This window comes from Patella vulgata, chromosome 9 (assembly GCF_932274485.2).
Source record: "Patella vulgata chromosome 9, xgPatVulg1.2, whole genome shotgun sequence".
Taxonomy (NCBI): Eukaryota; Metazoa; Mollusca; class Gastropoda; family Patellidae; genus Patella; species Patella vulgata.
The window spans coordinates 4818659-4844405 of NC_065887.2; the positions used below are offsets into that span (position 1 = coordinate 4818659).

Genomic DNA, 25747 nt, shown 5'->3' on the forward strand with positions numbered 1-25747 from the left:
GGCAGCCGCTTGTTTTTCCATTTTGAAAGGAACCGACCAGAAATGAGGAAATGTGTTAATTATAAGCTTCCATTCCGTTTAATATAACGGGGATACACGATTGAACGTTCTGGAATTAAATTCTCGCAATTCCAAAAATGGTGTCAATTGAGTGAAAAGGAGAATTTTGCCGTCCAACGCATGTGTCGAGTGCATAAAAAATAAATCGACCAATCATGACAGCTGAAACATTTTTGTTACTTAAAATAGGTCACGATTCTACTCACACCACCTCAGCTGTTGGAACTGTTAGAACTGTGACAGGACTGAATTCCATATCACTTGATTGCAATTCTGTCAATTTGGGACGTTCCGGACTGACAGTCGAGCACCCCACCCAGACCTCCACAAAAATAATTGTTGATAATTTGTTATGGAGAGTGTGGTATTTTAATGTATGTGATTACCACAAAAATAAACACCCACGTTATATATTACAGGTACATTATATAGTGTTATTCAATAGACCTTTGTATTTTTTCTGTGTGGGTAAAAAGAATCTACTTTAAATTTACTTTAAACAGAGATTTATATGACCTGTTGAGTCCAGTGATTACAATACACGGTCAATCATTCTTCTAACAGCTGTTATCTGGAACCCATTCTTGGTTGCTGTAACATAGAGAGAGAAATGGGGTTTAACGTCCACTCGACACAAACTATCATGACCAACATATGGTACAATTTTATTTCAATAACTCGCCTGCGCGTAGGGGTCTTTATTAGCAGTGGGAGGACCCGAGAAAACCGATGAGGCTGGACAGGCTACCATACTCCTTGTCACGTACAACCTTGGAATTGAAACCATGTCAGTTATCTCAATGACAGATCTGATACAATGCGCACGTGCTAACCAATCGGCCATTCAACCACACTGTAACATATAGGTATTATCAGTTTAGTTTATTTTTTTAAAAGAAGAATTTCAATGGGGGGGGGGGGATATATTATTCATCAAAAGGACATTTGGTCGTATTGGCATTGTTATCATTTTAAAGAGAAATTAACCATATTGGCGATATTCCCAATTATCCATCATATTGGCAAAATTATCCACCAATAGAATTTTCCATCCTCTTGGCAATATTATCTATCAAAAAGGTCCGGTATAACCAAACCAACCCCAACAGCTTTAGCTTTAGGGTAGAGATACTTGGCATACAGTGGTCATGTATAGACGAACCAATCCCAACAGTCTTGTTGGTTGAGTGGTGTAGATATAGCTTGAGGGTAGAGATACTTACCATACAAGGGTCCTGTATAACCGAACCAGTCCCAACAGTCTTGTTGGTTGAGTGTTGTAGATATATATAGCTTGAGGGTAGAAATACTTACCATACAGTGGTCCTGTATAACCGAACCAGTCCCAACAGCCTTGTTGGTTGAGTGGTGTAGATATAGCTTGAGGGTAGAGTATTATGATGTCATTTAGTTCACCGACTTCATTATAACCAGCGTGTTTAACATAAACATCTCCTATAGCTTTCCTGTAATATAAAACATGGGTTGCCAGACAACAACGTACTTGTCAATATAAAACGTGGTTTGCCAGACAACAATATACACGTCTATAATATAAAACATACGTTGCCAAACAACAATCTACACATCTGTAATTTTATGAGGGAGTTGCCAGAAAACAATATACACATCTGTAATATAAAACGTGGTTTGCCAGACAACAATATACACGTCTGTAATATAAAAGATGCGTTGCAATACACATCTGTAATATAAAACGTGGGTTGCCAGCCAATGATATATCTTTCCTGTAACATAAAATTAAGGCAATTGGTTATAGACCTGTTTTGGTGCTTGCTACATTTTCACCACTTGCAGTAGTTGAAAACATGAGGGTCCCATATTCTAACTTCATTTCAACAAGTAGAAATAAGCGCCAATATTTAAAGCGATGGCATGAAAAGTAGGTGGTGTTCAAACGTCTAAAGATAGGTGTTCACATACATTCCCTTTTTAACAAATCCGAATCGACGCCATCATGGCACATTCCCATCAAATTTGATTTATATCCAGAATGGGGTTTAGAACAAAACCCTAAATTAGCCGCTTCGTGGTCCCCCTGTATTCCTTCTATTGGGCCCTTGAACTTTTGTTTACTGTGTATCTGATAAAAAATTAAAGGAAGGAAGGTTAAAATGTAAAAATTTGGGAGATTGAGATCAGATTTAGATATGGATAAGCCTTTTCACTACCCTTAAGTTAGAGCATTTCCCAAGAAAATAGTTTAAAAAAAAAACAACAAATGCGTCTTACATACCGCCCTTGTAAACAGCCATGGAATGCGATATGAAGTTTACATTCTGAAAAAGAAAATATAAACGTATTCAGAACAAATTAAAAATTATATATTTAGAACGAATTCAAGAATCTTCAATATAAATATATATTTCTGAACGATTTTTCAGGTCACATACTGGAATAACTTTAATTGTACCAACTGTGACTATCATTGGGTTGGTTTATTTTTCAAAACTACAAAACTGACATGATAGGTTTAAAGGTGTTCCAGATGCTTCTGATGGCCACCGACTTGCTCCGAAATCTAGTCACAATAATATAAATGAAAATGAAATGAAATTGTGTTTAACGTCCTACAATACACTGTAAAGATATTATAGCCACTAATTATTGTGTTTCGAATGCCCCGTTTCGCCACAGTATGAATCTCTGTAAAAGATATTATAGGTACTAATTGTGTTCTGAATACCCCAGTGTACTAATCGTGTTCCAAATGCCCCAGTTCGCCACTGTGCAAAACACTGTAAAGGTTATTTATACGTGTAGGTACTAATCGTGTTCCGAATGCCTCAGTTAACCACAGTACAAAAGTGTCCTGCATGCCCCAGTTCGCCACAGTACAAAACTCTGTAAAGATATTACATGTACCAATTGTATTCCCGCAATACAAATCACTGTAAACACTTACTGGTTTGTTTAGTGGCACATTTAGTTGGGATATAAACATAACCGGTTGTATCCATACCAGAAACAGATGGTAACGACCAGTAGAAAAACGCACTTTGACTAAACGTTAGTAACTGAAATAAAATATGAAAATACTGTTCATGACAATATAACAAACCACGAATTTAAATCTGTGGTAGGCAATAGGAATACAGAAATACTGTTCATGGCAGTATACCAAACCACGACTTCAACTCAGTAGTTAGCAACAGGAATACAGAGAAAGAGAGAGAGAGAGAGAGAGAGAGAGAGAGAGAGAGAGAGAGAGAGAGATGGGTTTCACGTCCACTCGACTCAGCTAGATCATTTAAAATTTTATTTCAATAATTCGCTTGCGCGTAGGGGTCTTTAGCAGTGGGAGGAAACCAGTGGACCCGGAGAAAACCCACGAGGTTGGGCAGGCGACCCTACTCCTTTTCACGTACAACCGGGGATTCGAAACCACTGTATAGGAATACAGAAATACTGTTCAAGACAGTATACCAAACCACGGCTTCAAACGAAATACGAGATACATTCAAAGGATGGACTATTATAGGAATACAGTAATACATTTAAAGAATGGAATATTAAAGAATACCGTAAAACATTTAAAAAATGGAGTATTATAGGAACGAGGGTAAGTACAAGGATATAACATTTGGATTAGGCCTACTGTTAAGTAATGGTGTCAATTCACAAACCAACGTAAACGGCTTACATTTAGAATTCGATCATTGGGGGTACAGTAAAGCGACTTAATCTCACGGTTTACTTTCAGAATTCGAACATTGAGAATGCTGTAAAACGGCTTAATCACAGAGTTCGATCATTGAGTATCCAGTAAAACGATGGGAAACCACTTAAACCCAACAGCTGGAAAGTAACACACCGCTGATGAAATAAACTCAAGAGTTAGATAACAAATGGCTTAAAATCGTGATGGTGTAAAATATATTTCTATCTATAATAATGTTATAAAGAGAATACTGGAACACGGTTTAAACCAAATATCAAAATAGTCTGAAAATCTATAAAATTCGCCCTAATCTGTATATAAAACTATTAAAGCACACACCTGTCCATTAGCCGTTGTATGATCTGTCGGTTTCTGTTGAAATAAAAGCATAATTATATTCTATAAATTATGTATAAAGTAGCAACTGAAATATGGATTCCTTCTAAAACTCAATACATATACATTGTCTTATTCTTATATCAAATTAAAAACAGCGTTTCAATAATTTTGATGGGTTTTTCCCCTGTATTTTAATGTTTTGCTTTGTAGAACACGCGATAGTAGTGTTCAATAGAAACTTTGCATTCACATTGTGTAATTCTTATATAAAATAAACAATTAATGTTACGTTTTTTTTCCGTATTTCAATAAGTAAGTATAATAAAAAACTTACAACTAAATGGCCACCATAAATATGATTTAACAGATCAAATGCTGCCGAATATCCACAGTTGTTGATGTAATTGTCTTTGTTAAGTGTTCCACAATTTCCACCATAATTAGACGTCGGCTGATAAAACATAGAAAGACATTTTTTTTCACTGGATATCAGTCACGAAGTAAAGCATGATCGGATTTGATCTAATAATATAATTTTTCTGGGGTGATGAAACCTCATTATATAATTGCAATCTGGGATGCTGTAACCTTATTATATAATTTTGATATGGGATGTTGTAACCTCATTATATAATTTTGATATGGGATGTTGTAACCTTATTATATAATTCTAATCTCGGATGTTGTAACCTTATTATATAATTCTAATCTCGGATGCTGTAACCTCATTATATAATTTTGATCTCGGATGTTGTAACCTTATTATATAATTCTAATATAGGATGTTGTAACCATGTTATATAATTCTATTCTGGCATGTTGTAACCTTATTATATAATTTTAATCTGGAATGTTGTAACCTTATTATAAATTTCTAATATAGGATGTTTAACCTTATTATATAATTGTAATCCGACATGTTGTAACCATGTTATATAATTATAATCCGACATGTTGTAACCTCATTAATATATATTTAATCTTGGACGTTGTAACCTCATTATATAATTTTAACCCGCGATGTTGTTACCTTATTATATAATTCTAATCTGGGATGTCGTAACCTTATTATATAATTCTAATCTGGGATGTTGTAACCTCATTATATAATTCTAATCTGGGATGTTGTAACCTCATTATATAATTCTAATCTGGGATGCTGTAACCTTATTATATGACTCTAATCTGGGATGTTGTAACCTCATCATATAATTCTAATCTGGGATGTTGTAACCTTATTATATAATTCTATATCATTTTCAGCTGAGCCATACATTTTTAGATGAGTCATATATTTAAGAACGAAACCATATATCTTAGAACGAAACCATATATTTTTGAGCTAAGCTATATATTTTTCATCTGTGCCATACATTTTTGAGCTCATCCATAATTTTTGATCTGATATAAACTCACCATACAGTGTTCAGCTGGTACGTTGTAAACAGTTTTGATATTGCTATTATCAGAAATGTAGTGTTTGTAATATTGCTCAATTTTTGGACCATTACCTGAAATGAAAATTTAAGAGACGGATATTTTATATATTAATGTCATCGTAATGGTAGCTGTCATGCACGGGGCATGGTTATTAAACTTTTACATGCTTGTCCTTTTAGTAGTCTACAGATATCTAAACCAAAGCATAACAAAATATTTGCCGGAGCGTTTTTGACAAAATGCCTGGATCCATGCTTGAGCAATGGGTAACGGCAGGGGTCTCGATAACCGGGTTCGCATCGCACTTTACGAATCAAATATTGCCCGCTGCTAATCAGTTTCCTACAAAGTAGCTAATTTGATTCACACAAATGCTACTCATAAATTTTGCTTCTTTTATTTCTCGCATGGACAATTTTATGTTCCTTTTTAACTGTAAAAAGTTATTAACAGTTTTTATAACGATTTTTTGACATTTCTTCGCCAGGTTAGTCTCGATCATCTAGTATCTAATACCTCTTACTGCTAAAAAAATAAAGTTTTAGCGCCCCCTATATTACGTGAAGTTACACCCATAGGTGTACGGGGGAATTTTTGACTTGGGGGCGGTGGTGGTTGGTGCCCAAAAAATGTAGTTAGGTTCTTAGTATGTTACATAATAATAATAATAAATTCGCTGTTAAATTGGACACATTCAAGAACACAATATTTTTTTTATACAACTTTTACAAAGTACAATTGTGTGCCCAAATTTTCCCAGCATTTGGTGCCCGCCCCCCAGCCCCCCCCCCCCCCAGCTCATACGCCTATGGTTACACCCGCCCGAGTTGCACCCTAAGAGAGGCCTCCCACCCTTTTTAACAACTGACTGTAAATTGAGCTTTGTAAAGTATGTCTTTATGTTTCTAATTTATGCATAAATTTAGCACGTGGCAATCTTACCAATTCATCAAAAACTCAAGACTTAAACAGATAACCAGTGAGTACGTGAGTACATTAACTTCTATCGTACTCACAATCCATCCCTGTATGGGGTTCAAGAATAAAACTAACCAGACATCACTACAGTGCTCTTTGTACCGCGCGGCGGGGGTTGGGGGGAAATGGTTAGCACGTGCGCACTGTATCATAAGGTCTGTCATTGAGCATTGAGTCAACTGGCGTGGTTTCGATTCCCCGGTTGGACGTGACAAGGAGTAGGGTCGCCTGTCCATCCTCGTGGGTTTTCTCCGGGTGCTCCGGTTTCCCCCCACTGCTAAAGACTCGTACGCGCAAGCGAATTAATTATTGAAATAAAATCGAACCATATGTTTGTCCCGAAATGACGTAGTTTGTGTAGACTGGACCTTACCCCCCCCCCTCTCTCTCTCTCTCTCTCTCTCTCTCTCTCTCTCTCTCTCTCACCTTTGTACCAACGAATATATTAACATTACTGGTGACTATATATGGTGGCCATTTAGTCGTAAGTTTTAATTATACTCTCTGAGAATTTCAAGAATAAAACCCATACTAACCTGGTTTCACCACTGTGTCTTTAGTACCAGCGAATATATAAACTTTACTGGTGGCTATATTACTGGTAGAATCTATGTTACCCACCAGATCAGCTGATGCTGTGATACCCTCCAATACAGAGACACTCACTAGACCAGGGGTATTCATACAGGTTAAAGCTGTTACAGCCAAACCCTCCGCACACATATATGGTACTATTTTAAAAAACAAAACAGAGAACACACATATCATAATAAGTAAAACAAATCAAATGGGGTTTAACGGCCTACTGGCAACAGATAAATAAAACAGATCACATACATATGATCATAACATTTCAATTCCTAAACAATCATTAAACATATATTCATACATTATGCAAGAGCTATTGCAGATCTTTCTTTAGGTCTGAAATGTTATCTAAATTATTAATTAGACATTAATTAACTTATCCAGATCATAATCAACTCTCGATGTCAAGGATAGTCTGCGATATTTACTGGATTAGGATCCGATTCGTGCTCTAATGTCATTCATGATTTAATCATGAAATGGATAATTGAGACTGTGTTTCTTATCCTACCGACTTTCTCGGTTCAGAGTGGATCAATTTGACTGAAACTTTCAGCAAATTCCCTTTACATTATCTATTAGTTTTTAACTATTGTAGTGGGAACTGTCAGCTCTTTATCTAATCTTCCATAATGTATCTTTAATCTTCAAAGTGGTAGGAGTGTTGGGTTTGGCAAGACTGTCCCAGATCCGAATGCCGATGTGGACCGGGATGAACCTTCACGTAAATTTGGTTGACAAGGAAATTGTGTCGGATGATCGGATGGACGGATGGAACGCCGATATTCATCCGTGTACACATTGAAGTGCATGCAAAAGAACCCTTGACAATTAGACGGAAACGCGGTACCCGCAGTCAAAAGCCTTTTTCATTGCCTAGAATATAAATTGCCCGTGTTAGTCACACGATTAACTAATATTGTACTAGAACAGACCTATGTCCATTTCTGTATTTATATGGATAGCATTTAGTAAGTGAATAGGAAATATATCGAACAAAATTCTATGGAAAACTCCTTATTGGGATTCTCTATTATTTATCAAACAAACGTATTTCTGTAAATTCATTGTAAAACAAAGGGAAGTAACTCTTACGTCCCGCTACTAAACCAACACCCATTATTCTACTAGATAACGCCACGTGCACCTGTGTTGCCATGGCAGCACCCGATGATATTCCAGACACGGACACTTGGTTAGAATCAACATTATAGGAACCTACAATATATAATAATGGAAAATTTACAAGAGGGAAGATAGGGATATCTATTCGTGTTCTCTATATATATGCCATGAGAGAGAGAGAGAGAGAGAGAGAGAGGGGGGAGGGAGGGGGAGATGGGGTTTAACGTCCAATCGACACAAACTGGGTCATTTCGAGACTAACACATGGTTCAATTTAATTTCAATAATTCGCTTACTCTTAGACTACGTTATGGCAGTTGGAGGAAACCGGAGGACCCGAAGAAAACACACGACCCTACTCCTTGTCACGTACAACAATGGAATCGAAACCACGCCAGTTGACTCCATGACAAGCCTTATGATACAGCGCGCACGCGTTAACCATTATGCCATCCATCCCCCACCTTTACTTGCCATGAAAACAACTAGTGGTGGAGGGGTGAGAGTGGAATGGGGCCAAAGCGGAGGCAATGGATCGTGTGTTGTTTGTTCGAGATTATTTCAATAAATGTAAGAGAACAAAATGCATGCCATCTTAACCCGTTTGGATGCTGGCGAGCGAAGTCAAACACGGCAGATCTTGACTGTGTTTTACATTACCACAAATCCCCTGGTCTACTTACCCAAACTAGCGGCATATATTCTCGCAGATAAAATATTAAACAAAACAAATCCAACTTGCCACATCATTCTGTTCAGCATTCTGATTAATTCTCGGTTGATCACCAGGACTCAATTCTCACGGTTTTGACTTATCAGTAAGATCGATGTCAAGGTCATTGTGCTGGGGGCGGAATGAAAATGAAATGAAATGGGGTTTAACGTCCTACTGTCCTGCTCCTACTGGGCTAATGAAGACGGGTATACGCCATACAGTGTGCTGTGTGGGAAATTTTGTCCGGGCAGCGGCACTATGACCTACCCTACTCTTATATCGAATTCCAACTGCCAAGGGATCTTTTACGTGCACGTCAATGTATACTCCGGACCTCGGTGTTTCGTCCCATCCGAAAGACTAGACAGTTGTCCTTGTCAGACCCTTCGTCCTGCACCACTGTCAAGTAGAAACCACGTCGGAAAATCCCGATGAACGGTGCTGGGAGCAAGGTTAAGTCTGCTTATTTCGTGTAGGTTAAGTATATTTCTTCAAAGCAATGCGAATGCGATATTGCTCACTTGTCCAGACCCTTGTACACTAACATTAAAATTCTACCATAATGGAATTTATTAATGAAAGTACGTGTGAAAAGAACGATTCTACCATAACAGAATTTATCATACGCACGAAAAGAATAATTCTACCATAATGGTTTCTATCACGTGAACTTACTAATCCAAGTTGTAACAGTGAGAGGAAACAGGAGGACGCGTAGAAAACCCACGAGGCTGGACAGGCAAACCTTCTCTTTGTCATGCACACGTGGGGAATTCGAAACCATTCGGTCACCTCCCTCATTAATCATGTACTGTACATATTCAACCGTCTTATTCGTCCCTTTCTAAAAATCACCTGTTTTAAATCCTTCAAGGGAGGACAACTCTACTGTCCATTGCGGCAATATTTAGGAATAAGAATGAAATAAAATGGGGTTAAACGTCCTACTTTTCTGCACTGATTGGGCTAATGAAGACGGACATACGTCATGCTATAAGCTACTCTTACATCGAATTCCAACTGCAAAGGTTTCTTTTAAGTGCATCCCAATGTGTCCATGAGACATTTTCGTCCTATCCTAAAGACTAGACGCTGTCCTTGCCAGGCCCTCCGCCCTGTACCACTGACGATGACCTTCTTGGCCAACACTGGGGAGTGACCCCGAGAACTCCAGGCTAGCGAGCCAGCGTCTTACTCACTGAACCACTGCGACTTGAAAAATCATCTTTGATCATTCAAATATTAGCATTAACATCATTTTATTATTATTTCAATCTCCCAAAGATTTAGAAAATTCCGTATGTAAATTTATGAAATAAAAACACTCTGATTGTGGTTTGTACATATCGTGTATATAGTCATCTTATAATTTAATCGTTCACTTTACTTTACTTTACTTTACTTCTCATTATATATTTATGTTTGTACTTTTATGGAGAGGGGGTCTATAGGCTTTTGCCTGTTCTCCAATCAAGTTTCTGTGAATAAATATTGTTTAGAAAAAAAAAATTCAATTTCCTTCATCTCATATTGTCAAAGACACAATTATTGGCTGTCAATCATAGAGTAAAATACAAATACCGATCAGTTTACAGATAAACTAATGTCATCATCAAAAATAGAATTATTAATATTGATATCATGCAGAATTAATATATCATGTAACAAATAATATACCATGTTACATTAATATATCACTTCTATATCATGTAACAATTCTATATCACGTAACATTTCTATATCATGTAACATTTCTATATCATGTAACATTTCTATATCATATATCATGTAACATATCATGTATCATTAATATATATTGTAATATACTATGTAACAATAATATAGGATGTAACATATCATGTAACCTTAATATAGCATGTAACATACCATGTAACATTAATATAGCATGTAATATTAATATATCATGTAACATTAACATATCATGTAACATTAATATATCATGTAACATATAATGTAACATTAATATATCATGTAATGTTAAAATATCATGTAACATTAATATATCATGTAACATATAATGTAACATTAATATATCATGTAATGTTAAAATATCATATAACATTAATATATCATGTAACAAATAATGTAATATTAAAATATGATGTAACATTAATATATGATGTAACATTAATATATCATGTAACATATAATGTAACATTAATATATCATCTAATATTAATCTATCACATTAAAATATTATGTAACATTAATATATCATTTACATTAACATATCATGTAACATAAATATCTCATGTAAAATTAAAATACCATGTAAAATTAACATTTCATGTAACATTAACATGTCATGTAACATTAACATGTCATGTAACATTAACATGTCATGTAACATTAATCTATCATGTAACATTAATATATCATGTAAAATTAACATATCATGTAATATATTATGTTACATTAATATACCATTTAACATTAATATATTATGTTAAATTTACATATCATGTAATATTAATATCATAAAACATTAATATCATGTACACATTCAAGGATTCATTAAATTTGTGTATTCATTGGTTTGTCAAAGGCACATTATTTGTATCTTTTTCTCAAATGAAATATATTTGCATCAATATTAAGGATGCGTTCAAGGTTTCCTTAACTTGTTTTTTGGTCGGTTTTTCAGCGGCACATTACTCAAATCCTAGAAAGAAATTACTTCTGATACAAAATCCATCAGTCGAACATTCCATCTCATCTTATGCACTCTCTCTAGTTATCCACGGCACAGAAACCACATGATATGTGTTCAATATACCAGAATATAGAAATCGTTGATTAATAACAAGGATCTATGTTAGTTAAAAAAGTCGCGTTTCACTTAATATTCACATGAAGTAGAAAAAGTCTGGAATAAAAGGCTCGCGAACTTTGGGCCAAATCCACAGTTGTTTTTGTCGACGATCACATTTTTGCATTTCAATAAATTTAGAATCTTTTGATAGTCCGATGCATTTTTCCATGTTTCTATTTTGTATCAACTGATCCTGAAAAATAAATGAAAAAAAAGACGTGTATTACCTAGTGACGGTTGTCGTGCACGAGGCATTGTACATCAGAACACCGGGTATCACTTCTCATAGGGTTTTATTACTCTTTCGAGAACTCCTAATACTAATTTCCATTTGTGTAGTTCACACATGACGCTTTCTGTTTCTAGGACAGCTGATAACATTTCTCATTTGAGGAGTTCGCACAGCATGCCGACTCTTTCTTTAACACATGATATTACTTCTCATAGTTTGCCTACTCTTTCTATAACACAGTCATGATACTACTTTCCATTGTTTGCCTACTCTTAAAATAACACATGATACTACTTCCCATAGTTTGTCTTCTCTTTCTTTAACACATGATACTACTTCCCATAGTTTGTCTACTATTTCTTTAACAAGTGATACTACTTCCCATAGTTTGTCTGCTATTTACATAACACATGATACTACTTCTCATAGTTTGCTTACTCTTCCTATAACACATGATACTACTTCTCCTAGATTGTCTACTGTTTCTATAACACATGAGACTACTTCTCATAGTTTGCCTACTGTTTCTAGAAGAAAAGCTACACATCACTTCTCATTTCTCATTTGAGGACTTTACATAGTTTGTTTATTGTTTCTAGAACACCTGATACCATTTCTTGTTTAGGGAATGTACATATTAGAGACATTTGGCAAGTGGAATCTTTCCCATCCGTATCACGCATCCGTATCATCACGTGATACGTTGCGTCAATGTAGTTTTTAGAGTTTTGGCAGAATTTTCGCGCCGCGTACGTATGGCTAGCTGAGCTGAAGTCAATTACAACATGATGGCAGTTAGTGACTAGCCTAAAATTCCTGAAAGGAGTAAAGTCGCTCGACAGTCGCTCGACAGTCGCTGAGTTATTTAAAATTTAAAAAACATTTAGTGTCGAATCTTATTAAAAAAATCTTCGACTTCAACTCGACAGCAATTTTTGGTTTCTCTATTGTATCATTTCAAAAAGTTTATACCCCTTTTACAGATTTGCAAGGTCCCACCTCCCTAAATTGAGCACGTATATAGATCAACCAGCATGCAGACAGACAGGAAAAATATGAAAATTCCGCAAAAAGCTCATCAACAGTAATGATTAAATTCCAGTCTTTGCCATGGTTAAAATCACCCCAACTATACACATTCGTGTTCTAGGATACACATAGATTCATAAAACGCTACGGCACAACATTTCAGCGTCTAAAAGTAGCAAAAAGACGACGATGTTATACGGACCTTTTCCGTATGAAAGATGTTCGATACGTGCTGCCGTATCCGTGTGTCGTATCACGTATGAGAAATACACACGCATTGATGACGTCACACACAAAATCACTACGGATACGCGATACGGACCAGGGATTTAAGTTTGCCTAAAGTGTCTATTATGTTTCTAGAACAGCTTATAGCACTTCTCAGTCACATAGCTAAGGCTTTTTATATGTATGTGGGGTCATTGGTATTCATATAGCTAAAGCTTTCTATATGTATGTGAATTTCTTAGTATTCACTGAACGTCCCGGCATTATCATCTGACAAATCAAATAGACTCGTATCAAATTAAAGGACGATGTAATCAAAGAGGTCTAGTAATTATAATAAAATATAATGAATACAGACACTAATCATTCATCCATGCACTAGAATCTTACCTACCTTATATTTCCAGCTCTGTGACCCTTGTATATTACATTTCTGATTTTGTACACTTTTCTGACTGCTCCAGTCTATACAAGCACCTGCTTGTCGAATTTGCATATTCTCTGTATAATCCCATTTCTATAATATAATACATTATAATATTCAACTATTCAAGCTGATTAAAATACATGGAGATCTGAAAAATTGTACTGGAAGATCGTGTCAGGGGTCGTAGGAGCGGCTTTGACCCAATGACGTTTCTAGTGGTTTACCGTAACAGACCGTTTCATTGGCTAATACCTCACTTCAACGAAAGCGCCGGTAATATAACAACTCTTCCGGATCCCAGTGTAGTGAAGACAAGTAAAAATAAATTTTGAACTATAAAAAACGAAACGAAATAGGATCTGTGTTTTAATCAGATTGGTTGTACATATAATATCAACAGAAAGCTTTAGCTATATGAATACCAACGACCCCACAGACATATAAAAAGCCTTAGCTATGTGACTGAGACGTCCTATAAGCTGTTCTAGAAACATAATAGACACTTTAGGCAAACTTAAATTCCTGGTCCGTATCACGTATCCGTAGTGATTTTGTGTGTGACGTCATCAATGCGTGTGTACATTTACATTTTATCCGTGATAAAAATTATATTCGGAATATGTATAACCAGTTCTATCGCATGCTGTCGTTTAATATTCTTCCCGTCTTTAATATTTGACCCTACTCCTTGGCACCCATGACAATGGGTATGGAAACCACGTCACATGACTCAGTGATAGGTCTTATGGTTTGAAACTTTATACCCCTACCCCACCCTACCCCACCCTACCCCACCCTACCCCGTTCAGATCTACAAAGCTTTATAATCCCACCACTCTTCCCCCGTCAGATCTACAAAGCTTTATAATCACCCCACCCTCTCCCCGTCTGATCTACAAAGCTTTATAATCCCCCACCCTCCCTCCGTCTGATCTACAAAGCTTTATAATCCCCCACCCTCTCTCCGTCTGATCTACAAAGCTTTATAATCACCCCACCCTCTCCCCGTCTGATCTACAAAGCTTTATAATCCCAAACCCTCCCTCCGTCTGATCTACAATGATTTATATTCTCCCCACCCCGCGTTAGATCTTCTGAGGGACGACAGGGTTTACTAATAAGAATGAATGTATAAAATCGAGGGATATGGCACGTCAGGTTTACGAATAAAATTGGGCGATACAGTCGTTTATCATCTATACAATGCAAGTCATTCGAACCCAAGCCCAGACGGTGCAGAACAATGGGATATTAAACCCTATTTTGTTTCCATTAATATTCAGATTGTCTGAAACCATTTCTAAGAGATCATAATGTCCCAAAGAATAACAAGAAAGGTGTTAAATTGTTTGTGATATCGACACTACTTTATCCTGGGATAGATTCTAAAAGAACACCCGATACCACATCACAGTTTTGGAGAAAGTTAAAATTACCTGTGAATCTCCACCGTGACATCCATAAGGTATAATATCCTTGCCAGGTTCGCCACCATTGGCATCTATACAAATATTAGGTTCCTCAACATTCCGGATCTACAAAATATACAGTTCTTTATACAAACTTTGATTTTCCAGAACGGGTCAAGGTGGCTCTGTAAGTAAGACGTTGACTCGCTAATCTGGAAGTCTTGTTTTCATCGGGAAGACACAATACCGAGATTTTACTCCTGATATGTAACCCTTCTTATTATCAATATATTTGAGATTTTCACGAAAATTTGATTTATGGCAACGAATTATATCACAGGGAAGAAAATCGTAAATTGAATTTACGTACCCCCAATAGTTTTAATAGAAAGTTTGGAAAAAAATGAACATGTCGCCGAGGGGGGTGGGGGTGGGGGTCCTAGACTTAACCGAACCCTTAAAGTAATCAAAAAAATACTTACAGTGCCGTAAAATACACCAGAACCAACAAAATACAATTCCGGATATGCATGCTGTCTGTACCAATCGAAACTATGACACTGTAATTTCTCTTTGAGTCGTAATCTATCAGATATATCACCATACGGCTGTAAGGGGAGGTAACAATAATGTTGAATTAATTAACAATCAAGCGGATGTAACAAGAACGTAGAATTAACAATCTAGGAGATGTAACAAGGGGAGGTAACAAGAAGGTAGAATAAAGAACTGGGGGAAGTAACAAGAAGGTAGAATAAATAGCAAGGGATGGTAACAAGGAGGTAGAATAAATGGCAAGGGGCGATAACAAGAAGGTAGAATAAATAGCAAGGGAAAGTAACAAGAAGGTAGAATAAATAGCAAGGGGATGTTACAAGAACGTAGAATAAATAGCAAGGGATGATAACAAGAAGGTAGAATAAATAGCAAGGGGATGTTACAAGAACTTAGAATAAATAGCAAGGGAAAGTAACAAGAAGGTAGAATAAATAGCAAGGGATGGTACAAGATCTGACATAGAGCATTGGGAACCAATAAGCCAACATTCTGGGGATTTCAGCAAATGTTGACAGCGGCCAATTTTCTAATAAAAATTTGTCTTTATAGATTAAATATTCCTTTAAGGTCTCAGACCCTAGTCATTGGTCTTATATGGTAGTTTAGGACGGAAGATAGGCAAAGGACAACATCGGGTGAGACGAAACACCAAGGTCCCGTATACACGTAAAAGAACCCTTGGCAGTTTGAATTCGAAATAATTGTGACATCATCGGGGTATTAACGTATTGTCAGAAAGCTTTCGGACCTTATTGCTATGGTAACCGGTCACATCACGTACCTCTATATTTCCTTTATAATTCTGGAATTTATCTTTATAGTCATCTAACCAGACGTTCGCTACTCGGGCCAGGTTTCTCATTAACTCATGGAAACCACCAGTATATGGTAAACGTTTCCTGAAGATATGACCTACATGAGAGCAAGGTATGAGTAGAATAGACCCACCACACATCCATATCTGAAAAATAAAGACAAATAAAACGTGTCAGCAGTTAGTCTCGGAAACCCAGACCCTCCGCATGTTGACGACTATTTGGTCCTGGGTCAGTTGTCTACATAAAGACAGATAAAAATTGTTAGCACTAAATTCCGCGCAGACCGTTCTTCCGTCATACGACTCATAACCAGTTTAGAGGAATAATCTAACTCCAACGGAAGAATTCGGTAAATTCGATCAACAGAAAGTGAACGATGCATCGTGACAAAATCCCATAATGGTTCGAAATTATACCTAGGCTTTACAACATCTGGGACATAATCCTTTAGTGGCATTTAGCAATTAGAAACATAACGAAACTGATACAACATCTGGGACAGATGAATCCCAATTTAATTCGTCAGTTTAGGTAATAGTCAAATAGGTTCATCCTGACCAGTAGTCAAACTGCTGAATCCAACGGAAGAATTCGGTAAAATCAACCAATAGTAAAATGAACGATATATAGTATCAACATTCCATAATGGTACTAGATATGCCTATACAGCACCTGGGACAAGTCAAACAAGACTCCAATCCAAAGACTTTTCAGTATTTCCGGTTGTATACGGCTTCCGGGTTCACCTCTGTCCAAAATTTTTCAGCTTTACATGACGAGAATGGTTTCGTAGTCTGACTCTCTATCATCCAGAAAAAAATATTCTACGAAGAAGACTAGGAGGTTCTGGGTGACCGAGACTTATGGTTGCGATAACTTCACGGGCAAAATGATTATCAACACCTTCAGGATGGTTATCGTCATCGTCAAAATGTTCTCCGTTTTATTGTTTCTCTTTTGTCAATTTGAATTTAGGGTTGTGAACGAGAATCAAATCTGTGAAATGGGAAAAAAACAAACATTGGAATAAGCCGCCTACCTTTAAAGATAATTCAATATTTTCTCCACCCCACACATTCAGTTGTTCGTCATACGTACCAATATGATTAAAGTATGACTTACTAATAGTAAACAACCCACCAGCCATAGCAGGAGATCTGAAAACAGATAATCGACATGGATTAATACAACCCACTATATCCATAGCAGGGGATCTGAAAACAAGACAACCATCATGGATTAATACAACCCACCGGCCATAGCAGGGGATCTGAAAACAAGACAACCACCATGGATTAATACAATCCACTATAGCCATAGCAGGACATACAATTAACATCGTTTTATACAACGGAATTACCATTTTCACGGTGGCTCAGTGAGTAAGGTGCTGGCTCGCTAACCCTCAAAGTCCAGTGTTCGATCTCTGTATATGTTCACCAAGAAAGCTAATCGGGATTTCCCGCCGTGGCCCCCTCCCTTGTCAGTCACGCAGATCATATGGCCTGGTAAGGGACACCGCATAGTCTTTCGAATGGGACGAAAATCCGGGGTCCCGTGTACACATTAGAGTGTACGTAAAAGAACCATTGACATTCATAATTCGATATAAGATGAGGCCGTAGTACCTGAGCAAAATTACCCCCATTTCACACTGTATGCATGGTGTATGCATGGTGTATGCCTGTCTTCCCCAGCCCACTCGGAGCATAACAGTAGGACGTTAAACCCCATTTATCTGTAGTCTTACAGTAGTTTTACAAGTGATTAATTACCTGATGGGATCGGCCGTTGATCGTCGTCGTCTTTGTTCATGTTCGGGTATAGTCATCCAGGCGAACCTGAGACTAGGTAAAACAAACATCCCAACTTGATATGGTTGACCGGTATCAACTCTGAAGGTCATATCGTCTATAGCATTAATACACGGCATGGTCACGGCTCTAGAGTCCTCCACTATAGGCAACAACATCGGCTCCAGCCATCCTGTTCATTCAGCAATAGTATATAATGAATTACGTTACAAAACGGCAGTAAGAAATAAGAATTAATAAATAGAACAATCGGAAAAGCGCTAATGTCCACTCGACACAAACTAGTTTTGCTAGGGCCAACATAATTCGTTTGTGTGTTAGCTCTGAGAGGAATCCATGTGGGCGGAATAAAACTGCGCCACTTGACTAATTGACAAACCTTGTGACCCAAAGTGTACAAGTTAGACCACTCGACTAACCAGTCCTTCTGCAATAGGACAGAAAACTAAAATAAACATGTTCTTTAAATGGCATTTAGTAACTGGATAGAGTAACAACAAAACACATACTTATGGAAAACAGCTAGCTTGATAACGTTGAGAGAATACTCTACGAAACGTCGCCTTAAATACACTAGTAGCTGTTTTCCATAAGTATGTGTTTTGTTGTTAAAATAAACATATCAATTCTGGATTTTAGCAATGGATGGATTTTAGCAATGGATGGGATGGATTTTAGCAATGGATGGATTTTAACAATAGATGTGATGGATTTTAGCAATGGGTGGATTTTAGCCATGGGTGGATTTTAGCAATGTGTAGATTATCGAATTAAGCCTATAAATTGTTCCCAGTTCTAATATGAAATATAACATGGCCACTTCTGATAGTTAAATGGCGCATTTTAAAAATGCCGAAGATAAACTATACTAGTAGAAGATAAACTATACTAGTAGAAGATAAACTTTAATTATTAGGGTAAACTATAATTATTGGACAAATAACCCAAATGGGGTTTAAGGAGCTAATAAAGACCGGCATGCACCATAAAGTGTGACATGAGGGACAGTTTCCTCTTATATCGAATTCTGCACCTCGGGTTTTCACACCATCCAAACAACAAGATGTTGTTCCTTTCCAGGCCTTCTGTCTTGCATCACCAACTAGCGGGGACCACACCGAAAAATCCCGATGAACTTGCTAGGCAAACACTAGGAACGAACCCAGGATCTCCAGGTTGGCGAACCAGTGCCTTAAAATTTGTAAATATCGAGTATTCTAGAAAGGGTAAAGCGTTATCGAGTATTCCAGAAAGGGTAAGGATTATCGAGTATTCTCGAAAGGACAATCGAGTATTCTAGAAAGGATTATCGAGTACTGTAGAAAGGATAAAGGGTTATCGAGAGAGAGAGAGAGAGAGAGAGAGAGAGAGAAATGGGGTTTAACGTCCACCTGACACAAACTAGGTCATTTCAGGACTAACATATGGATTAATTCTATTTCAATAATTCGCTTGCGCGTAGGGGTCTTTAGCAGTGGGAAAAAACCGGAGGAACTGGAGAAAACCCACGAGGTTGGACAGGCGATCCTACTCCTTGTCACGTACAACCGGGGAAACGAAACCACGCCAGTTGACTCAATGACAGACTTTATGATACAGCGCGCGCACGCTAGCCATTCAGTCATCCAACCCCCAAAGGGTTATCGAGTATTCTAGAAAGGGTAAAGGGTTATCGAGTATCTTACCTTCAAAACATTCTATATGTGAATCTAGAAATGTAACAATAGAAGTTCTGGGTGATGTATGGTTAAAACCAAATAATCTAGCTCTTATTAAACCTTGACGTTTACCAGTACGAACTAATTTTACTTTAGGAAACTGACTCATATATTCTTCCAGAGGATCGTGTAAATAATCTACAAATAAAAAAATTACTATTTTAATTAAAGCGGCGTTTAATTGCGGATTGTTATCTTACCGTATCTACGACAATTGTATGCGCCCCTTGTTAAACTCCACCGTAATATATGACGTATGTCCGCCCCCAACTCCGCCTTTAATCCGGCCCTGGAATCGATGTTATGGGATAATGTAGCAAGCACACCTTTTTTCGTTGCTCGATTTGGCAGAATTCTGGACTTTAGATTTGAACCACTGGTTATATCGAATGAATGCATGATTGAATGAATTAATGAATGACGGCGAAGCTCCTACTTTTCTGAACCAGTCTGGCTAATGAAAACATGCCTGAACAGCACCTGAATTTCAACTGTCTGTCAATGATTCTTTCATGTAGTGATAGCGCAGCTACGCTAACTAATTACGAAAATCATACGTCACTCCTCCTTAATTGGAGTATATGAAATTAATCAACATCTCAATAATGACGAAGTGTCCAGGAAAAAGTAAGCACACTCTGCCTCGTTTACATGTAGAATATTATTGATACATTAACCTAGATGTCCGTCTGGTGTGTCGGATATGCGATCAATAATACTAACCTGGTGTGCGGTCTATAATACTAAGCTAGAGTGGATTTATCATCAACTAGAAGTATATCCGGTGTACGGTCTATAATACTAACCAAGTGGAGATTTATCAACAGCTAGAAGTGTGTCTGGTGTGCGGTCTATACCACCGGACTATAATGGTAACCTAGAGTGGATTTATCATCAACTAGAAGTCTGTCTTGTGTGCGGTCTATAATACTAAGCTAGAGTGGATTTATCATCAACTAAAAGTATATCTGGTGTGCGTTCTATACTACTAACTTAGTGTGTCTGGTGTTCGGTCTATACTACTAACCTAGTGTGGAGTTATCATCAACTAGAATAATCTCTTCCAGAAGTCTATCTGGTGTGCGATCTATAATACTATGGACACTCCGCAATAGATTCGTCCAGGCTTCATTATAAAAACACATGATGATACTTGTTCTAGGTAGATCCTCTGGATACTTAACCCGTTTACACCTGAAACACAATAAACAAATGTGGCTAAGTGGGTAAGGCGCTGGCTCGCTAGCCTGGAGGTCGGGTGTTCGATCCCTGCATTGGCCGAGAAAGTTCATCTCGATTTTCCGGCGTGGTTTCCCCTTGTCAGTGATGCAGAACGGAGGGCCTGACAAGGACAGCTGCCTAGTCGTTCGGATGGGACGAAAAACCGAGGTCCCGTGTACACATTGGCGTGCACGTAAAAGATCCCTTGGCAGTTGGAATTCGATATAAGAGTAGGCCGTAGCGCCGCTGCCCGGGCAAAATTTCCCTCATAGCACACTGTATGGCGTATGCCCGTCTTCAATTAGCCCAGGTTAGGTGCAGAAGAGTAGGACGTTAAACCCCATTTCATTTCATTTCAATAAACAAATACGATATAAAACAGAACTAGAACTCTCAGTCGGTCGAGAAACTTCATCGGGATAATTCGGTGTTGTTCCCTACAGTCCTTCGGAAGGTTCGATAAACATCTGTAACACCATACCAAAAATATATAATATATGATATAAAACAGGTTCCAGATTTTTCCGCCAGATTTTCGGAGCCCGCTAGATCGAAGACGGACTAGCACAAATGGCGTCATATGTGGATTGTGGGTTGGGTTTAGGTTTTGGGCTAGCTAGGATAAGGGTTAGGGTTAGCACTAGCCCTGTTTATATCTCGAGACATTGGGGAAATCTGTGGTCCTAACCCTAACCCACACTTCACATATCACGTCATATGTGCTAGATCGTCTCCGATCTACCGTTCTCCCAGATTTTCATTCACATTTCATACTATAGCATCGATCACAAAAAAATAAATGAATAAATACAAAATACAGCTGTCTGCATTTGAAAAACCACCAACGTGAAATAATTTAAATAACAGCATTATAACTGTTAAATGTTTACATCTGTACCTGTTTTTACTGATTAACACAGGCTGCTCTCCTAGTACTTCATTTCATTCCATTTATTGTTTTTTTAACAATTTGTCATTTTTACACAGGAATGTTTTCCACCATGAAATGATGTATTTAACCTTTACAGTATCTACCTCTCATTGATTTAAATCAAAATAAGGAACAGTGTTGTATGGCAGCCTATTGCGTCCATTTCATAATCTCGACTTCACATCCGGTTTTCCTGCGTTCTCGCACACTCGTCTCCTCTTCCACGACTTCTCACTCCCTAGTCTCGGTCACCCAGAACCTCCTAATCTGGGACCGTTGTCAATATTGGTTTTTATGTGGTTGATTATCCAGTATCTTTGGCCAAGTCAAGTAAGAGTTGTGCCCCCTTCGGCAATAAGTCCCATAATTCTTTCATTATTATAAATAAACATAAATCGTCACGACGAATTAGGATTAATTAAAAAAAAACCCCATAGACATGGCCCATGAAGAGAGAGAGAAATTTCACTATAAATAAAATTAAGAGTGTTGGATATTGAACTGGCAATGCAATCAAATGGATTTTCTGAAATGGCATGCTTAAATTAATTTCATGGCCGTCGACATTTTGTTTTATGACTAGTTATCTCCCTTAGATTTTGTTTTTGATAATGTAAAAGATCGGATAATCTAGCCAGTGACCTGTTATTCTCAAATGTTGACAACGCATCCAGACCAATATTCGTAGAATATTTTTTGGGTGATAGACACTACTCACACATTCGACTCCTCGACCTCTCGTTACGAGAAGACAAGATTATGAAATGACCACAATAGGCTTCCATAGAATTCGATTTAGCTGATATGTTATTTCTTGAGCCACCTCTAGGCAATCAAAACTTTCAAAAGATCATGTTCTATATATTTTTATTAGGATTTCGAGAAATAGGATAAAAAAAATAAACTCACTCGGGTGTCCTGGCGTCCGGGATTTTACGTCTAACAGACACGAGATTACCAACGTACTCGTTGATGGCATGTTGAGCAAAACCATGATCCATCTTCTTAGCTTCTACACGTGTTAAATTACGCGGTCCTAGTATAATTGGTTCGCCCATTTCACCTGGTAATAATGGACAACACGTATTTAAAATACTTGGTTTGCATGGAAATAATGAAAAACACGTATTCAATTAATAATTGCCAAGTATAACTGGTTTGCATGGTAATGATAGAAAACACGTGTTCAATTAATAATTGCCAGTATAATTGGTTTGCATGGTAATGATAGAACTAATTGCCAGCATAATTGTTTTGCCTGGTAGTGATGGAAAACACGTGATCAATTAATAAATGACAGTACAATTGGTTTGCATGGTAATGATAAAAAAAATCCGTGTTCAATTAATATTAAACCAGTATAAGTGATTTGCCCATTTCACCTAGTAATAACGGTAGGCTTGTGAAACCCATACCTAGGTTATTTTGAGACTGAATAAAAGGGCAGTGCCGCAGTCCGGGCAGACTTTACTTCACAGTACACTGTATAGCGTATGCCAGTCGGACGTTGAACCGAATTTCATTTCTAAGACATTTACAAATGAATAATAAACATTGTCCGTCATTTGACCTTATGGCACACATTTTGATATTTTTGGGTGTTTTAAATACCCCCCTTGTTAGGGGCGTAGGACGGAGAAGGTGGGGGTCTGACAATGAAAAGTGTCTATAGATAATAGTTTGGATAGGACGAAAACCCGAGCCCCGATGTATAAGTTGCCGTGCACGTAAATTGGCAAATAGTAGGCGGAGGAAGCACGTCTTTGTTAGTCTGGATGTTGCTTACATTTAGAACGTTAAGCCCCATATTAATAAATTTTTATTCCCAATTTTGAGATATAGTAAAAGAAAATAATTAATACCTACCTACGGTTTTTAAATCAAATTTTTCTGCCATCAGGGTAAAGTTCGGCATATGTTTAAATCCCCATTTCTTCACACGATCCTCGCCTATATAATATCCTACATTCCGTCGTAATAGCTTCTGTTTCCCGCCAAATATAAGCATTTCGATTGGCTCGTGTAAATTTGGAACTGATGTGTCTATCGCCATTTTGACCAGTAGTATCGTCCATACTAACAACATGGTTAAAACCAGTTTTATTAAAAATTTACGTTTAAATATCTTCATTTTAAATTTTTGGTACGTGCGTTTCACAAATAATGTTTTAAGAATAAATCACGTATCTCAAGTATTCCAGATTCATTGATTTGATAAAGAAAAAATGTCCATTTTAATTCTTTTCACCCATGTTCTTGTAAAGGGTCGTGTCATCCAATGATACCGCGTTTATCAAACACCCATTCGGTACACTTCGGCTTCCACCGAGACTGGTGGCCCAGTTATTCCAGATTAATATATCCAGATATATAGGATGCACGAGCTCTACAATAGAAAGATGATTATGTTAGTTCTCCCTTGTCAGTGGTGTAGGACCGTTCAGGGGACGAAGTATAGTCGTTTGGATTGGACGAAAAACCCAGGTCCTACACATTCACCGTCATTCGCCCCCCCCCCCCCCGTCAGTGGTTGTAGAAAGGGGGACCGGGCAGGGGACGAGGTGTAATCATTCCAATGGGACGACAAACCGAAGTCCCGTGCACATATTGGCATGCACGTAAAGAATTCCTTGACAGTTGGAATTCGTTATAAGAGTAGGCTGTCGCTGTCCAGATACGGGGAGTTGGATGGCCGAATGGTTAGCACGTGCGTGCTGTATCAAAAAGCCTGTCATTGAGTCAACTGGCGTGGTTTCGAATCCCCGGTTGTACGTGACAAGGAGTAGGGTCGCCTGTCCAATCTCGTGGGTTTTCTCCGGGTCCTCCGGTTTCCCCCACTGCTAAAGACCCCTACGCGCAAGCGAATTATTGAAATAAAATTAAAAACCATATGTTAGTCCCGAAATGACCTAGTTTGTGTCGAGTGGACGTTAAACCCCATTTCTCTCTCTCTCTCTCTCTGTCCAGATACCGTTTCCCTCATGGCCGATTGTTTTGCGTGTACATGTCTTCATTATCCAGTCGGAACAGAACAATAAGACGTTAAACACCATTTCATTTCTCCTAGTTCAATCACAATATATTTGATAATATTAATAATTATTTCAGCTGATAGAGAATGGAAGTAATGAATACCCTTGTATCTTTCCACAAGTAATTTCAAACTAAATCATTGTTTGCGTTACCTGTTAGTACAGTTTACACAAGCGTCATATTGTAACAATGTCCACACCTTTCCCAAATTGAGGGATGGGGGTGAATGGTTTCAAGCGTGTGTCTGTTGACTCGCGAGGTCTGCTATTAAGTCAAATGGCATGGTTTCGACTACAGTTGATTAGGCTCGCCTGTCCAATCTCATGGGTTTTCCCCGAGTCCTGCGGTTTTCTCCGTCAGAATATGTTGTTAGTCCCAAAATAATCAAGGATGTATTTGCTAACACAAGTTACAATGATATATTAATTAATTCTATAATAATTTAAATCAAGAAGTTGTGGATTAAAATATGAATGAGATTTACCTGGCTGCTGGTTGGATTTCACTTCTTTTTAAATTCCATAGCCCTTACACGTCACACTACAGGTAATAATATAGACATATTCCAT

At 37.6% G+C, this 25747-nt stretch overlaps 2 protein-coding genes across 2 annotated transcripts; both read right to left on the reverse strand.

The window, feature by feature from the left end:
• Positions 1–549: 549 nt before the first annotated feature.
• Positions 550–8959, reverse strand: LOC126831890 (uncharacterized). Its single transcript, XM_050562542.2, has 10 exons — positions 8896–8959; positions 8183–8305; positions 7036–7230; positions 5498–5592; positions 4416–4532; positions 4082–4114; positions 2987–3098; positions 2318–2360; positions 1375–1526; positions 550–651 (listed from the first exon to the last, which is right to left on the reverse strand). Exons 1-10 carry the CDS (start codon positions 8957–8959, stop codon positions 593–595), a joined length of 993 nt encoding a protein of 330 aa, XP_050418499.2. The 3' UTR covers positions 550–592.
• An 8741-nt stretch (positions 8960–17700) lies between these two features.
• On the reverse strand, positions 17701–25747 carry LOC126832199 (polypeptide N-acetylgalactosaminyltransferase 5). The gene is made up of 7 exons (XM_056103233.1): positions 25663–25747; positions 24012–24531; positions 23055–23208; positions 21021–21187; positions 19961–20131; positions 18237–18447; positions 17701–17731 (listed from the first exon to the last, which is right to left on the reverse strand). Exons 2-7 carry the CDS (start codon positions 24274–24276, stop codon positions 17701–17703), a joined length of 999 nt encoding a protein of 332 aa, XP_055959208.1. The 5' UTR covers positions 24277–24531; positions 25663–25747.

What these genes read in the sequence shown, in the direction of transcription:
- LOC126832199 (XM_056103233.1), bottom strand. Translation starts at nt 24,276, where the DNA reads ATGAAGATATTTAAACGTAAATTTTTAATAAAACTGGTTTTAACCATG. An exon ending in ACATATAGAATGTTTTGAAG is followed by an intron (nt 18,448 to 19,960) that starts GTAAGATACTCG and finishes CTGAATGAACAG; the next exon opens with GATGGCTGGAGCCGATGTTG. An exon ending in TCAACGGCCGATCCCATCAG is followed by an intron (nt 17,732 to 18,236) that starts GTAATTAATCAC and finishes TCTTGTTTTCAG; the next exon opens with ATCCCCTGCTATGGCCGGTG.
- LOC126831890 (XM_050562542.2), bottom strand. Translation starts at nt 8,959, where the DNA reads ATGTGGCAAGTTGGATTTGTTTTGTTTAATATTTTATCTGCGAGAATA. An exon ending in TACCAGCTGAACACTGTATG is followed by an intron (nt 4,533 to 5,497) that starts GTGAGTTTATAT and finishes ATGTTTTATCAG; the next exon opens with CCGACGTCTAATTATGGTGG. An exon ending in ATGTGCCACTAAACAAACCA is followed by an intron (nt 2,361 to 2,986) that starts GTAAGTGTTTAC and finishes TTTCTTTTTCAG; the next exon opens with AATGTAAACTTCATATCGCA.